This window comes from Macaca thibetana, chromosome 1 (assembly GCF_024542745.1).
Source record: "Macaca thibetana thibetana isolate TM-01 chromosome 1, ASM2454274v1, whole genome shotgun sequence".
Taxonomy (NCBI): Eukaryota; Metazoa; Chordata; class Mammalia; order Primates; family Cercopithecidae; genus Macaca; species Macaca thibetana.
The window spans coordinates 137,877,929-137,894,010 of record NC_065578.1 but is presented as its reverse complement, the minus strand read 5'-3'; the positions used below and the strand labels follow the sequence as shown (position 1 = coordinate 137,894,010).

The 16,082-nt window shown below is 35.3% G+C and overlaps 1 protein-coding gene across 7 annotated transcripts in view; it reads left to right on the top strand.

The window, feature by feature from the left end:
- DNAH14 (dynein axonemal heavy chain 14) overlaps positions 1-16,082 on the top strand; it is a 506,458-nt gene that overhangs the window by 369,075 nt on the left and 121,301 nt on the right. For 5 of the 7 annotated variants that reach the window (XM_050760305.1, XM_050760207.1, XM_050760198.1 and 2 more), the window contains one exon: positions 12,609-12,806. The exons of the other annotated variants lie outside the window; for them this stretch is intronic. In XM_050760305.1, coding sequence (XP_050616262.1) covers positions 12,609-12,806 — 198 coding nt within the window. The remainder of the gene's footprint in view (positions 1-12,608; positions 12,807-16,082) is intronic. 7 annotated transcript variants of the gene reach the window in all.

Genomic DNA, 16,082 nt, shown 5'->3' with positions numbered 1-16,082 from the left:
GGAGCTTCTGCAGGGAGAAGCAACTGGAGGGAGTGTAACGACTTAGTTAAGAATATTTAAGACAGAGAATAAATAATAAAATAATGGTTACCTAGATTGGACAGTTCAAATGAGATCAGTTTAATTTGGTAAACAAGTAAAAGAAGAAATCATACATGAATTTTAAAAGTAAATATTACATAGTTCAACTGGATTACATTGTTGAACTACCAGAACTACCAAAGGAAAACAAGAAAACTAATATTAATTAGTATTTCAATTTAAGGCATTGGTTTAAAAGGTTATTGCATACAATCTATCACATAAATGTTCAGTTTTCAACAAAAATTAAAAGACATGAAACAGATAGGAAAGTGTGAGCTATGCATGGAGAGAAAAAATAGGTAATAGGAACTGTCTTGAAGAGGATCCAGATGTTGGACTTGACAGATATCTGAAATACAGCTCTTGTAAATATACTCAAAAAGCCTAAAGGAAAATATATTTTTTTTTTAAATTAAAGGAAAGCATACAAAAATGACTCTTCAAATAGATAATACCGATAAAGGGATATAAATTATTTTACAAATTGGAATGTCATGTCTGGGGTTGAAAATTAAAATAAGTGACATGAAAACTGCACTAGAGAGACTCAACAGCAGATTTAACATGACAGAAAAGAGAATCTATAAACTTAAAAATAGATCTATAAAATGTATCCACACTGAAGAAGAGAAAGAAAAAAAATGAAGAAAAAAACAGAACATCAAAGACCTAAGAGACACTATCAAGTGTATCAAAATATGCTTAACGGGACTCCCAGAAAGAGAAGAAATAGAAGGGGCAGAAAAGATTTCATAGAAATAATGCCCCAATACATTAATCTTCACATCTAAGTTCAATCACGGCCAGGCGTGGTGGCTTACCCCTGTAATCTCAGCACTTTGGGAGGCTGAGGCAGGTGGATCATGAGGTCAGGAAATCAAGACCATCCTGGCTAACATGGTGAAACCCCATCTCTACTAAAAATATAAAAAATTAGCCAGGCGTGGTGGCGGGTGCCTGTAGTCCCAGTTACTCGGGAGGCTGAGTCAGGAGAATGGCGTGAACCTGGGAGGCGGAGCTTGCAGTGAACCAAGATCGCACCATAGCACTCCAGCCTGGGTGACAGATTGAGACTCCATCTCAAAAAAAAAAAAAAAAAGTTCAATCACAGCTCAGGAAAGTCTAAGAAGAGTAAGCACAAGTAGATTAAAATAGATTAACACCTAGACACATCATAGTCTACCATTCAAAGACAAAGAGAAAATCATGAAGGCAGCAAGAGAAAAACAACTTCTTGTGTACTAGGAATTCTCAATAAGATTTACAGCTGACTTCTTATCAGACACAATGGAGACCAGAAGGCATTGGAGCAGCATATTCAAAGATAAAAGGAGGAAAAACCTCAAAAATTTTATGTTAATAAAACTATTTTAAAAATGAAATAAAGACATTTCCAGATAAACAGCTCTGATAATTTGTTACAGAAAATACTAAAGTAAATTTTTAGGGTGATGGTGAAAGACACCAAATGGTAACTTAAATCCATGTGAAGAATAATGAGCACCAGTAAGAGCAATTACATAGGTAAATATAGGGCCGTGTGTTCGTTTTTTACTGACTATGAAACACATTACAGCAAATTTGGCAGCTTAAACAAATTTATTATCTTACAGTTTTGCAGGTCAGAAGTATGACATGGAACCCACTGGGCCAAAATTAAGGTATAGGTATGACTGCATTACTTTCCAGAAGCTCTAAGGGAGAATCTGTTCCTTTTCTTTTACTAGCTTCCAGAGGCTTTCTGGATCCCTTGGCTCATAACTGCCTTTATCCATCTGTAAAACCAGCAACATTACATCTCTTTGACCCTTCATCAGTCATAACATCTCTCTCTCTCTCTGATCAAAGCCAGGAAGGGTTCTCTGCTTTCAAGGACTCATGTGATTTAGACTGGGCCCAGCCAGATAATCTAGGATGATCTCACCATTTTAAGGTCTTTAATCTTAATCATGTCTGCAAAGTCTCTTGCCATGTAATATAACATATTCATAGGTTCCAGAGATCATGATGGGGACATATTTGTGGAAAATAGGGGTGGCAAATGCATTTTTCTGCCTACCACAGACTATGTAAATATATTTTTCTTCTTTACTCTTAACTACTTTAAAAGATAATCAGATGGAATGATAATTCTAAAACTATTGTCAGGTTTATAATATATAAAGATGTAATATATGTAACAATGAATAGCACAGAAGAGGAGGGGGAAATGGGGTTATGTTGAAGAAAACTGTCTATATTTTACTGGAATTATTAGTATTAATCTAAAATAGATTATGATTAAAAATAAAAATAAAATAGATTGTGATAAGATACATAATGTAATTCAGTTATGCAAGATGAACAAGTTCTGGAGAACTAATGTACAGTATGGTAATGATAGTTAACAACACTGTATTACATACTTGAAATTTGTTAAGAGGGTAGGTCTTAATATTCATACACACACACAATGGTAACTATGTAGAGGTAGTGGATATTTTAAATAGTGTGATTGTGATGATCATTTAACAATGTACACATATATCAAAACATCAAGTTGTACACCCTAAATATATGTATAGTTTTTATGTCACTATCATCTCAATAAAATTGCTAAAAATGCTCAAGGAAAAGGGATAGTTTAACTGTGAACCCAAGCAGGTCAGGGCCAAACACACCGATGGCAGACAAGTTTCAAAAAGAACAGAAGGAAAGCAGACCTGCAGGAGGTCCATGAGCCAGAGTTCCAGGCTTGGGACAGCTATGAAGTTTTGTGCCAGGCCCCCAGCCATCAGGCCTGATTCAAAGCCATCGGACCCCTTCTCCTATATGCATTTTAAGGGAATCTTTAGCTTCTTTTCTGTGTAAAGTTCCCATAGAGTTGTCAGAGCTTAGAACCTGTCCAGTGCTGGCAAGGAAGCTTGAAAATTTTATCTTAGTTTAAGTTCCCCCAGAAGAAAACCCTGAGGCAAGTATTCAATGTTAACTTGAGACAAGGTCCCAGAAATCAGGTAGAGGAGTGAGAAAGTGAGACACAAAAGAGACGGTAATCAATACAGTATACATTATCGGCCAGTTATTGTTAGCAACTGGAAGTTAATTACATAAGGGAATCTCTAGGAAATGCTGTAGGAAATGTGCCTCAGAAAGGTGAGAGGGCTGAAGTATTTGGCATATCTATGCAGCAATTTCAGTCAGTCATTATTGAGGGTTGCTAAGGGACAGTGATAGTTACTGCAGGGGCAAACATAGAGATGCAGATACTGGTTGATCAACTTTTCATTTGTTTATTGGTCATTCGGGTCTTCAGTGAATCGTCCATTCATGTGCTTTGCCCATTTTTCTATTAGGTTATCTTTTTCTTATTGATTTGTAGGAGTAATATATTCAGATACTAATATTTTCTTCATTATATGTGTGGCAAATATAATTTTCCAGATTATGGTTCATCTTTTTACCTTATGGTATCATTCAATAAATAGTTATTTTTAATGTAAAAAAAGAAGAGAACTAAAAATATATATAATAAAAAAGCCAAGAAAACGATGATAGAGCTCTGGAAAATATTTAACACAAAAGAATGGAGAAACAAAGGGAAAAAGTACATGAGACATATGGAAAATAACAGTGTGGCAGACAAGCCCCACACTGATCATAACATAAATATAAATGCATTAAAAACTCCAATAAAAATACAGAGATTATAAAACTAGATTTTTTTAAAGAACAAAATCCAACTATATGCTATCAACAAAAGTCACACTTTAGATTCAAAGATCCAAAATGGCTGAAAATGAAAGGATGGAGAAAAATAATCCATGCAAACAATTACCACAAGAAAGTTGGAGTGGGTATACTAATATCTGACGAAGTAGACTTTCAGGAAAAAATTAAGTGTTCTGAGACCAAAAAAAAAAAAAAAAACATGCTATAATGATGAAAGGATCATAAGAGTTGTAAACATATACACACCTAAAAACTTAGTGCCAAATACCTGGAACCAAACCTGACAGAATTTAGGGGAGAAATAATCGATTTAACAATAATAGTTGGATACTTCAATACCTTCACTCTTAATAATTGATAGAGAAACTAGGCATAAAATCAGCAAGGATACAAAGACTTCAACAGTATTGTAAAACAACTTGAACTAATCGACGTGATAGAAGACTTCATCCAACAACAGCAAAATACATATTCTTTTGAAGCAAACATATAACATTCTTGAGGAGAGACCAAATGCCAAGCCATAAAACAAGCCTCAGTAAATTTCAGAGGATTGAAATCATACGAAGTATGTTCTTTGACCACAGTAGAACTAAACTAGAAAGTTTCCAACAAAAGGAAAGTTTGGATATTAACAACTATGTGGAACTTTTACAACATACTCCTAAATGGGTGAAAGAAGAAATTGCAGAGAAATTAGAAAATACTTTGAGATACATGAAAACAAACAAAAACATAATATAAAGCTGTTCTTTAAGAGAAATCTATAGCTATAAATACATATATTTAGAAAGAACAACCTCAAATCAATAGCCTAACCTTCCACCTTAGGAAAATACCAAAAGGAAAGAAAACCAAACCCAAAGCAAGCAGATGGAAGAAAATAATAAAGATTAGAGAAGAAAGTAGAGAATATAAAACCAGTAGGAAATATCAATAAAACCAAAAGTTGGTTCTTTGAAAAGATCAACAAAATTGACAAGTTTTTTGCTAGACTGACCAAGAAAAACGGAAGAAAAAACTCAAATTATTAAAATCAGGAATTAAAGAGGGAATATTAAATATATTAAAATCAGGAATTAAAGAGGGAATATCAGTATTACAGAAATAAAAAAAGATTATCAGAGAATACTATGAACAATTGTATGCCAATATATTAGATCACTTGGATAAAATATCTTTCCTAGAAATACATAAATTACTGAAACTGAAGAATTAGAAAATCTAATGGACCAATAGCAAATAAGGAGATTTAATTAGGAATTTTAAAACTTCCCACCAGAAAAGCCCAGAGCCAAATGGATTCACCAGAGATTTCTACCAAACATCTGAGGAAGAATTAACACCATTCCTTCCCAAACTCTTCCAGAAAATAGAAGAGGGAATACTTCCCAATTCATCTATAAGGTCAGTAACATCCTAATACCTAAACTAGACAAAGTCATCATGAGAAAAGTACAGACTAATATCCCCTATGAATATAGTGGAAAAAAATCTGAACAAAATCTTAACAAACAAAAACCAGCAACATATAACAAGTAGTATGCACCATAAGCAAGTGAGATTTATTGCAGGAATGCATATTTGGTTTCATATTTTCTAAAAATCATTAATGCAATATACCTATTAATGGAATTAAAAGTAAAAACCACACAATAATCTCAGGAGATGCAGAAAAGCACAACAAAATCCAACACCATTTTTTTACTCTCAGCCAAAAGGAAAAGAAGGACGCTTCATCAACCCAATAAAGAGCTTCTATGAAAAACTTACAGCTAGCCTTATGCTTAACAGTGAAAGACGAAATGCTTTTCCCCTAAGATCGAGAGCAAAGAAAGAATGTTTTGCCTTAAAAACTGGAAGCATTCCCTTTGAAAACTGACACAAGACGGTGATGCCCTCTCTCACCACTCATATTCAACATAGTGTTGGAAGTTCCGGCTAGGGCAATCAGGCAAGAGAAAGAAATCAAGGGTATTCAGTTAGGAAAAGAAGAAGTCAATTTGTCCCTGTTTGCAGATGACATGATTGTATACTTAGAAAACCCCATCGTCTCAGCCCAAAATCTCCTTAAGCTGATAAGCAACTTCAACAAAGTCTCAGGATACAAAATCAATGTGCAAAAATCACAAGCATTCCTATACACCAATAACAGACAAACAGAGAGCCAAGTCATAACTGAACTCCCATTCACAATTGCTTCAAAGAGAATAAAATACCTAGGAATCCAACTTACAAGGGATGTGAAGGACCTCTTCAAGGAGAACTACAAACCACTGCGCAGTGAAATAAAAGAGGACACAAACAAATGGAAGAACATTCCATGCTCGTGGATAGGAAGAATCAATATTGTGAAAATGGCCATACTACCCAACGTAATTTATAGATTCAATGCCATCTCCATTAAGCTACTAATGACTTTCTTCACAGAATTGGAAAAAACTGCTTTAAAGTTCATATGGAACCAAAAAAGAGCCCGCATTGCCAAGGCAATCCTAAGCCAAAAGAACAAAGCTGGAGGCATCATGCTACCTGACTTCAAACTATACTATAAGCCTATAGTAACCAAAACAGCATGATACTGGTACCAAAACAGAGATATAGACCAATGGAACAGAATAGAGCCCTCAGAAATAATACCACACATCTACAGCCATCTGATCTTTGACAAACCTGACAAAAACAAGAAATGGGGAAAGGATTCCCTATTTAATAAATGGTGATGGGAAAATTGACTAGCCATAAGTAGAAAGCTGAAACTAGATCCTTTCCTTACTCTTTATATGAAAATTAATTCAAGATGGATTAGAGACTTAAATGTTAGACCTAAAACCATAAAAATCCTAGAAGAAAACCTAGGTAATACCATTCAGGACATAGGCATGGGCAAGGACTTCATGTCTAAAACACCAAAAGCAATGGCCACAAAAGCCAAAATTGACAAATGGAATCTAATTAAACTAACGAGCTTCTGCACAGAAATGAAACTACCATCAGAGTGAACAGGCAACCTACAGAATGGGAGAAAATTTTTGCAATCTACTCATCTGACAAAGAGCTAATATCCAGAACCTACAAAGAACTCAAACGAATTTACAAGAAAAAAACAAACAACCCCATCAAAAAGTGGGCAAAGAATATGAACAGTCATTTCTCAAAAGAAGACATTTATGCAGCCAACAGGCACATGAAAAAAATGCTCATCATCACTCACCATCAGAGAAATGCAAATCAAAACCACAATGAGATACCATCTCACACCACTTAGAATGGCAATCATTAAAAAGTCAGGAAACAACAGGTGCTGGAGAGGATGTGGAGAAATAGGAACACTTTTACACTGTTGGTGGGACTGTAAACTAGTTCAACCATTGTGGAAAACAGTGCGGTGATTCCTCAAGGATCTAGAACTAGAAATACCATTTGACCCAGCCATCCCATTACTGGGGATATACCCAAAGGATTATAAATCATGCTGCTATGAAGACACATGTGCACATATGTTTATTGCAGCACTATTCACAATAGCAAAGACTTGGAATCAACCCAAATGACCATCAGTGACAGAATGGATTAAGAAAATGTGGCACATACACACCATGGAATACTATGCAGCCATAAAAAAGGATGAGTTCGTGTCCTTTGTAGGGACATGGATGCAGCTGGAAACCATCATTCTCAGCAAACTGTCGCAAGAACAGAAAACCAAACACTGCATATTCTCACTCATAGGTGGGAACTGAACAATGAGATCACTTGGACACAGGAAGGGGAACATCACACACCGGGTCCTATTGTGAGGAGGGGGGCGGGGGGAGAGATAGCATTAGGAGATATACCTAATGTAAATGACGAGTTAATGGGTGCAGCACACCAACACAGCACATGTATACATATGTAACAAACCTGCACATTGTGCACATGTACCCTAGAACTTAAAGTATAAAAAAAGAAAAAACAAAAAATACCTCACTGTTAAAAAAAGAAAAAAAAATGTTTTGCCTTACAATTTCTATTCAACACTATACTATAGGTCTAGCTAGTGCAATTAAATAAGAAAAAGTGGGGAAGGGGCATCCAGATTGGAAAAAACAAAGGGAGCAAACCCATCCTTATTCACATTCCACATGATCCTGTTTGTGGAAAATCCTAAGGACATACAACCCAATTAAAAATAAACAGGCCAGGTGCAGTGGCTCACACCTGTAATCCCAGAAGTTTTGGAGCCCTAGGTGGGTGGATCACTTGAGGCCAGGAGTTTGAGACCAGCCTGGCCAACAGGGTAAGACTCCATCTCTACAAAAATACAAAAATTAGCTGGGCATGGTGGTGCACCTCTTATCTCAGCTACTCAGGAGGGTGACACAGGAGAATCGCTTGAACCCAGGAGGCAGAGGTTACAGTGAGCCAAGATCGTGCCACTGCACTCCAGCCTGGGTGATAGAGCGAGACTCTGTCTCAAAAAATAAAAATAAAAATAAACAGATGCTGGCCCAATGTTGTGGCTCATGCTTATAATCCCAGCACTTTGGAAGGGCAACACAGGAGTATTGCTTGAGGTTAGGAGTTCAAGACCAGCCTGGGCCAAATAATGAGACCCCTTCTTACAAAAAAAAATAAATAAAAATAAAAAGTTAGCCAGATATGGTGGCATGTACCTGTAGTCCCAGCTACTCAGGAGGCTGGGGCAGGGGGATACTTAAGCCCAGGAGTTCAAGGCTTCTGTAAGCTGTGATCGCACCACTGCACTCTAGCCTGGGTGACAAAGTGAGACCCTATCTCAAAAAAATAAATTAAGTAAATAAATGAAGAAACAGATACCTTGTTATGGCTGAATGGCATTTTATTGTACATGTATACCACATTTTGTCTATCCATTCTTCTGCTGATGGACATTTGGCTTATTAGCTCTTGTGAATAGTGCTGCAAAAAGTGGCAACATGGGAGAGCCTGGAAGGCCTCATGTTAAGCAAAATAAGTTAGGCAAAGAAAGAGAACTACTGCATGTTCTCACTCGTGTGAAAACTGAGAAAAAAAATTTCAAACTCGTAGAAGTAGAGAGTAGAATTATGGGCATTAGAGGCCAGGAAGGGGACAAGAGGGGAGAATGGGAGAGTTTAGTTAATTAATACAAAATTATTACTACATAGGAGGAATGAGTTCCGGTGTTTTGCAGCAGTGTAGGCTGAATATGGTTTACTATAATTTATTGAATGTTTTCAAAATGCTAGAGGAGAGGATTTTGAATATTCACAACACAAAGGACAATGTTTGAGGTGATGAATGTATTTTCTCCAATTTGATCATTATACATTATATGTTCATACGGAACTATCACTCTGTATCCCATAAATATGTACAATTATCACATGTCAACTAAAAAATAAAAGGAAAAAATAAATACCTTACAAAAGCATATGAAAAGGTGCTCAATATCAATTGTCATTAGGGGAAACAATAATGAGATACCACAACATCCCTATTAAAATGACCAAAATCCAAAGAACTGATAATAGCGATTACTGACAAGAATACAGAGCAATAGGAACTCTCATTCATTGCTGATGGGAAATGAAAATAGCACAGCTACTTTGGAAGACAGTTTAGCAGTTTCCTACAAAGCTAAACATAGTCTTCCCATTTGAGCCAGTAACCATGCTCCTACCTAACTGATTTGAAAACTTACGCCCACATAAAAACCTGCACAGGAATGATTATAGCAACTTTATTCATAATCACCAAAAACTGGAAGCAACCAAGATTCCTTCAATAAAGCAAATGAATAAACACACTGTAGTAGTACATTGATACAATGGAATACTATTCAGAGATAAAAAGAAATGAGCTCTCAAGCCACAAAAAGACATGAGTGAATTTCAAAGGTATATTGCTAAGTGAAAGAAGTCAGTCTGGAAAGGCAACATATTATAGATTCCAATTATATGACATTCTGGAAAAGGCGAAACTATGGAAATGGTAAAAATATTTGTTGCCTAAGGGTTTAGTGGAAAGAAAGGAAAGTGAAACACAAGATTTTTTAGGATGGTAAAAGTTCTGTATACTATAATGGTGAACACATGACACTATATATTTGTCAAAGCCCATAGAACTTGACAACACAAAGAATGAGCCTTATATACAAATTTAGAAAAAAATCACTTTGGAATTCTGGTAATCCCAGGATGGCATTCAGAATGTGAAAGAACAATCAAACCCTGTAGCAAGTGTGTGACACAAACTCACTGAAGAGAATTAGGGGAAAAGGAGCCAATATAAAAAGTGGTTTGGGGGTAAAGTTAACCATTCTAATACCACAATATACATATACTGGAATTGAATAATGAAGTAAATGGATGGCAGATGTTGGAAACCAGTTTTCTCACTATTGGAGGGCAGAGCTAAACAAGGGAAAGAGGCTAGAATGAACATGTAGTAACAGAGTTGGAGACATAAGTTGAACTTATGTTTAGCTTAATATAGGTGATTGGATATAGAAATTTTATAGGAATGTGTGTCTATAAGGATTAATATACAAATATTTGTTTATTTGCTGTGTCAGCTGGGAGGGCTTACGGGCAGTGATCTCCAGTAGCAATGAGTACACCTAGCTCCCAGATCTTGGTTTCTAATACCATTCTCCAATAAAGGGAACCAGGACTCCTTGGGAAAATTGTTGATTATAGGACTGGGACAGGAAATAAACAATATGAGCCTGGAGAATCCTGCAGTGCCACAAGTGAAGTGCTACAATAATCATGGGGTTATGTCAGAGGGACACGAGAGCCGACTAAAAGAGTTCACAGTACCCAAAGCTGGAGCAAGAAAACAAAGAAATAAAGTGGTATTAAATTAAAATCCAAATTGTATAATAAATATCCATGGGCCCATACTTATATAAATAAATGACTAAATAAATAAGTAAATAAGGGAGCATAGACAAATCTGCCATTCAGAAGAAATCCACGTAATGTACGTAGGTAGTCTACCCTCAAGAAACTGGAGCATAACTCCTCACTCATTCACTAAGGACTGCATATATTGACTTTCTCCCAAAGAGTACAGTACGGAAAGGGGGAGAAAAGAGTAACTTCACAGTGGAGAAACCTGACAAACACCGTCTTATCTAGGTGATCAAGTTCACCATCAAGATAAATCACGGTGAGTATAATCATGAGAAAAACGCAGGAAAATCCCAGTTGAGTGACATTCCATAAAATACCTGATCAGAACTCCTTGAAACTCTTTATGGCCATCAAAAATAAGGAAAGTGTGAAAAACTGTCACAGCCAAGAGTAGCTTAAGGAGATTTGGCTACTAAATGCAATATAGTATCCTGGAGGAAATTCCGAAGGAGGAAAAAAAAAAAAACATTAGGTTAAAAACTAAGGAGATCTGAAAAAAGTATGGACTTCAGTTAATAATAACATATCAATATTGGTTCATTAATGGTAGCAAATGTAATATACTAATGTTAGATGCTAATAGGGGAAATTGGATGTGGGATATATGACAGTTCCCCATACTATCTTGGCAATTTTTCTGTAAGTCTAAAACTCTTCTAAAATAAGTTTATTTTTTAAAATAGACACAAGATTTGAATAGGTGTTTCACCAAAGACGACACATGAATGGTTAATCAGCCCATAAAAGATGTTCAGCTTCATTAGTCATTAGGGAAATACAAATTAAAGCCACAATAACACTAAACACCCACTTGACTGTCTATAATCAAAAAGATAGCTAATAACAAGCATTGACAAGACTGTGTATAAACTGAACTTTCATACACGGCTTGTGGGAATGTAAAATAGTACAACTACTTTGGAAAATGGTTTGGCTATTTCTTATAAAGTTTAACATAGATTTACCATATAGTTGAGCAATTCCATTTCTCTATCTCTACACAAGGGAAAATAAAACCAGTGTCCACTCAAAGACTTGTATGGAAATGTTCATAGCAGCATTATTCATAATCAAGAAGCAGAAACAATCCAAATGTTCATCAATGGATAAATAAAATGTGATATGTCCATACAATAGAATACCATTCAGCAATAAAAAGGAACAAACTACTGATACACATACAACACGAAGGAACTTATTCTGCTAAGTAAAATAAATCGAATACATTAAACTTCATGGTATATAATTTCACTTATATGAAATGCCAAAAATAGGCAAATCAATAGAGATGAAAACATATTAGTGATTGGGCCTGAGAATTGGATGGGGATTGACTGCCAGTGGGCTTGAAAGATCTTTTTGGGTTGAAGGAAATTGTTCCAAAACTGAATTGTGACAAGGGTTGCATAAGTCTGTAAATGTACTACAAAACATTGAATTATACACTTAAAACTGGTATAATCTGTAAATTACACCTAAATAAAGCTGTTTTAAAAACAATACTTTGCCATTATTCCCCAAAAGGATTTATTAAGTACCTATTGCTCAAAATAAAAAGGAAAAGATCTATCTAGTTACTTATAAATGAAGAATCAAATATTGACAGTGATATAAAGATGGTTTATAAGCCTGTCTGTGCTATTTTTCAAGATCATATTCTCTTTCCAGTGAAATTTTCTCGTATATTCAAGAGGCTATGGAAAGATGAAAATATTGAATGTGGATGAGTGCATTATAAAAATTTTGATAAAATATTTAAATTACATTTAATATGCCTTCCAAAAGGTTATAAATAAAAATATTCTGGGGTATTTTTACGGTCAAAATTTCTAGCACAAATAATAAACAGAAAACTATACATTGAAAGGTTCCCAGAAAATATATGTCATATGTTGGATTTCTTTTCTCCCAAAGATTGGAATAGATGGATGTGGGAAAAAAACATGTGCAACCTTGGCCTGTTATCTGACAGATAACAAACTATACCGAGTGCCTATATCTCACAAATGTGCCTACATCGAATTCAAAGAAGTTTTTAAAAAGGTGTTTATTCACGCAGGATTAAAAGGGAAACCCACTGTTCTGATGGTTCCCAATTTAAACATAGAGCAAGTAAGTACTTTTTGTCTTTGTTATTTGCTGAAGTTTGATATCTTCGTGGCTACCCCCTCCCCAGAAATTTAATATTTGAAAAGAAAACAAGAAAATATTTATCAATGGTTCTATTAGCCTACAATATCAGTTTGCTTGCAGTATTCTCTGTTCTTATCCAGTTATTATTTATTTGTAATGATGCCACAGGTAGTTATGAATTAACCCACAGAGTTTATATATTTGTAATGATGCCACAGGTAGTTATGAATTAACATTTCAATAAAGGTATTTTCTATGTCATTATCTTGTTCATTTTAATTGACAGATTGGAAGTAATTTATCTATGTAGCTGAAGTCATCTGTCTTATATCAGAACTAGCTTTATGATCTGTATTTTAAAAACCCTTTCATCTATATCCAGTATCTGTAATCTACAGTTAGGTATGTAATCTACAATCTGCTCTTACAGCATCCAAGCTTCTGTTTCTCTCCATTACTCTTTTTCTGCTCTAATTTCACTGTCAGATATAGGACTTTCCTTACAGAATATGTTATTTTTGGCATGTATATATATATTTCCTCCAAGTCTGTGGCTCGTCTGTTTATTTTCTTTTCAAATTAAATTCAATTAAATGTTTTAAATTGGCATGATAATTGTACATGTGTTTATGGGGTATAGTGATGTTTCAATACATGTAAGAGCAGATTACCATAATTAGCATATTCATCTCAAACGTTTATCATTTTTGTGTTAGGAGCATTCAATATCCTCCTTCTAGCCCTTTGACACTATATAATATATTATCGTTATGTATAGTCATCCTACAATGCTGTAGGATAGTAGAACTTATTCCTCCTCTCTAGCTGTAATTTTGTATCCCTTAAAAAAAATCCCTCACTATCCTTCTCTCCCTTTCCCCTGCCTTTCTCAGCCTCTAGTATCTTCTGTTCCACTTTTCACTCCCGTGAGATCCACTTGTTTTTAACTTTTATATATGAGTGAGAGGATGTGGTGTTTAACTTTCTGTTCCTGGCTTACTACACTTAACATAATCATGTTGCCAAAGTGACAGGATTTCATTCTCTTTTATGGCTGAATCATATTCTATGAATTTTATGTACCATCTTTTCTTTAGTCATTCATTAATTGGTGGACACTTAGGTAGATTCTGTATCTTGGCTATTGTGAAAAGGGCTGTTATAAACATGAAGGTACAGATGTTTCCTCGATACACTGATTTCCTTTTCTTTGGATAAATGCCCAGAAGTGGGATTGCTGGATCTTATGATCATTTTATTTGTATCATCATCATCATCATCATCATCATCATCATTTTTGTTTTGTTTTGTTTTGTTTTGTTTTGAGACAGGGTCTTCCTCTGTCACCCAGGCTGGAGTGCAGTGGTGCGATCATGGTTCACTGAAGCCCCAACCTCCAAGGCTCAAGTGCTCCTCCCACCTTAGCCTCCCAAGTAGCTGAGACTACAAGACTGCACCACCACACCCAGCTAATTTTTTTTATTGAGGTGGGGTCTCACTGTGTTGCCCAGACTCATGTGTAGTTTTTTGAGGACCCTCCATACTATTTGCGATAATGGCTGTACTAGATTACATTCCCACCAACAGTGTATAAGAGTTCCCTTTCTCCACATCTTTACCATCATTTGCTATTTTTTGTCTATTTGATGATAGCCATCCTGACTGGGGAGAGATGATAACTCATTGTGGTTCTGATTTGCATTTCCCTAACAATTAGTGATATTGAGCATTTATTCATTTTTTTGGCCATTTGTATGTCTTCTTTTGAGAAATATCTGTTCATATCATTTGCCCATTTTTTAATCATGTTTTGTTTGTTTTTTGTTCTTTATTTTTTGTTTTTGCTGTTAAGTTTGAGTTCTGGATATGAATCCTCTATTGGATGAATCATTTGCAAATATTTTCTCCTATTCTGTAGTTTGTCTTTTCATTCTATTGTTTCCTTTGCTATACAGAAGGAAATTTACCATCCTTTTGAGTATGATATAATTCCATTTGTTTATTTTTGCTTTTGTTGCCTGCGCTTTTGAGGTCTTATTTATAAATTCTTTTCCAAGACCAATGTCCTGAAGCATTTCCCTTGTTTTCTTCCAGTAGTTTTAGTTTCAGGTCTTACATTTAGCTGTTTAATTAATTTTGAGTTGATTCTTGTATAGGGTGAGAGGTGGGGGTCTACTTTCATTCTTCTGTATATGGATATTCAACTTTCCCAGCACCATTTATTGAAGACTGACTTTTTTCCGTTGTATGTTCTCAGTGCATTTGTCAAAAATGAGTTGGCCATTGATACATGAATTAATTTCTGGGTTCTCTATTCTATTCCATTGGTCTATGTGTCTGTTTTTTTTCCCATACCATGCTGTTTTGGTTACTATAGCTTTATAATGTGTTTTGAAGTCTGGTAGTGTGATGCCTCCAACTTTGTTCTTTTTGCTCAGAAAGACCTTTGGATCCTTTGGTTCTTTTTGCTCAGAAAGAATAGCTTTGGATTTCTGAGATATTTTGTGGTTCCATTTGAATTTTAGGAATTTTTCCTATTTCTGTGAAGAATATCATTGGCATTTTTTCAGAGATTGCAACAAATCTGTAGATTGCTTTGGGTAGTATGGTCATCTTAACAATATTAGTTTTTTTGATTCATGAACATGGGGTGTCTTTCCATTTGTTTGTACTCTTTTCAGTTTCTTCTATCAGTGTTTTGCAGCTTTCCTTGTAGAGTTCTTTCATCTCCTTGGTTCAAATTTATTTCCAGGTATTTGATTTTATTTATTGTAACTATTCTAAATGGGATTGCCTTTTTAATTTCTTTTTCACCTAGTTTGCTGTTTGTATATAGAAACATTACTGATTTTTGTATCCTGCAACTTTGCTGAATTCATTTATCAGTTCTAAGAGATTTTTGTCAACCCCATAAAAAAGTGGGCAAAGGACATGAACAGACACTTTTCAAAAGAAGACATTTGGCCAGGTGCAGTGTTTAACCCCTATAATCCCAGCACTTTGGGAAGCCAAGGCAGGAGGATCTCTTGAGCCCAGGAGTTCCAGACCAGCCTGGGCAACATAGTGAGACCTTGTCTCTATTTTTAAGAAAAGATATAGACTGGCTGAATGGATGAAAAACAAGACCCAACTATATGCTGCCTACAAGAAATTCAACACACTTGTAAAGACAGACATAGAGTGACAGTGAAGGGATAGAAAAAGATATTCCATGCAAACAGAAACCAAACACAAGCAGGAGTAGCTATATTTCTA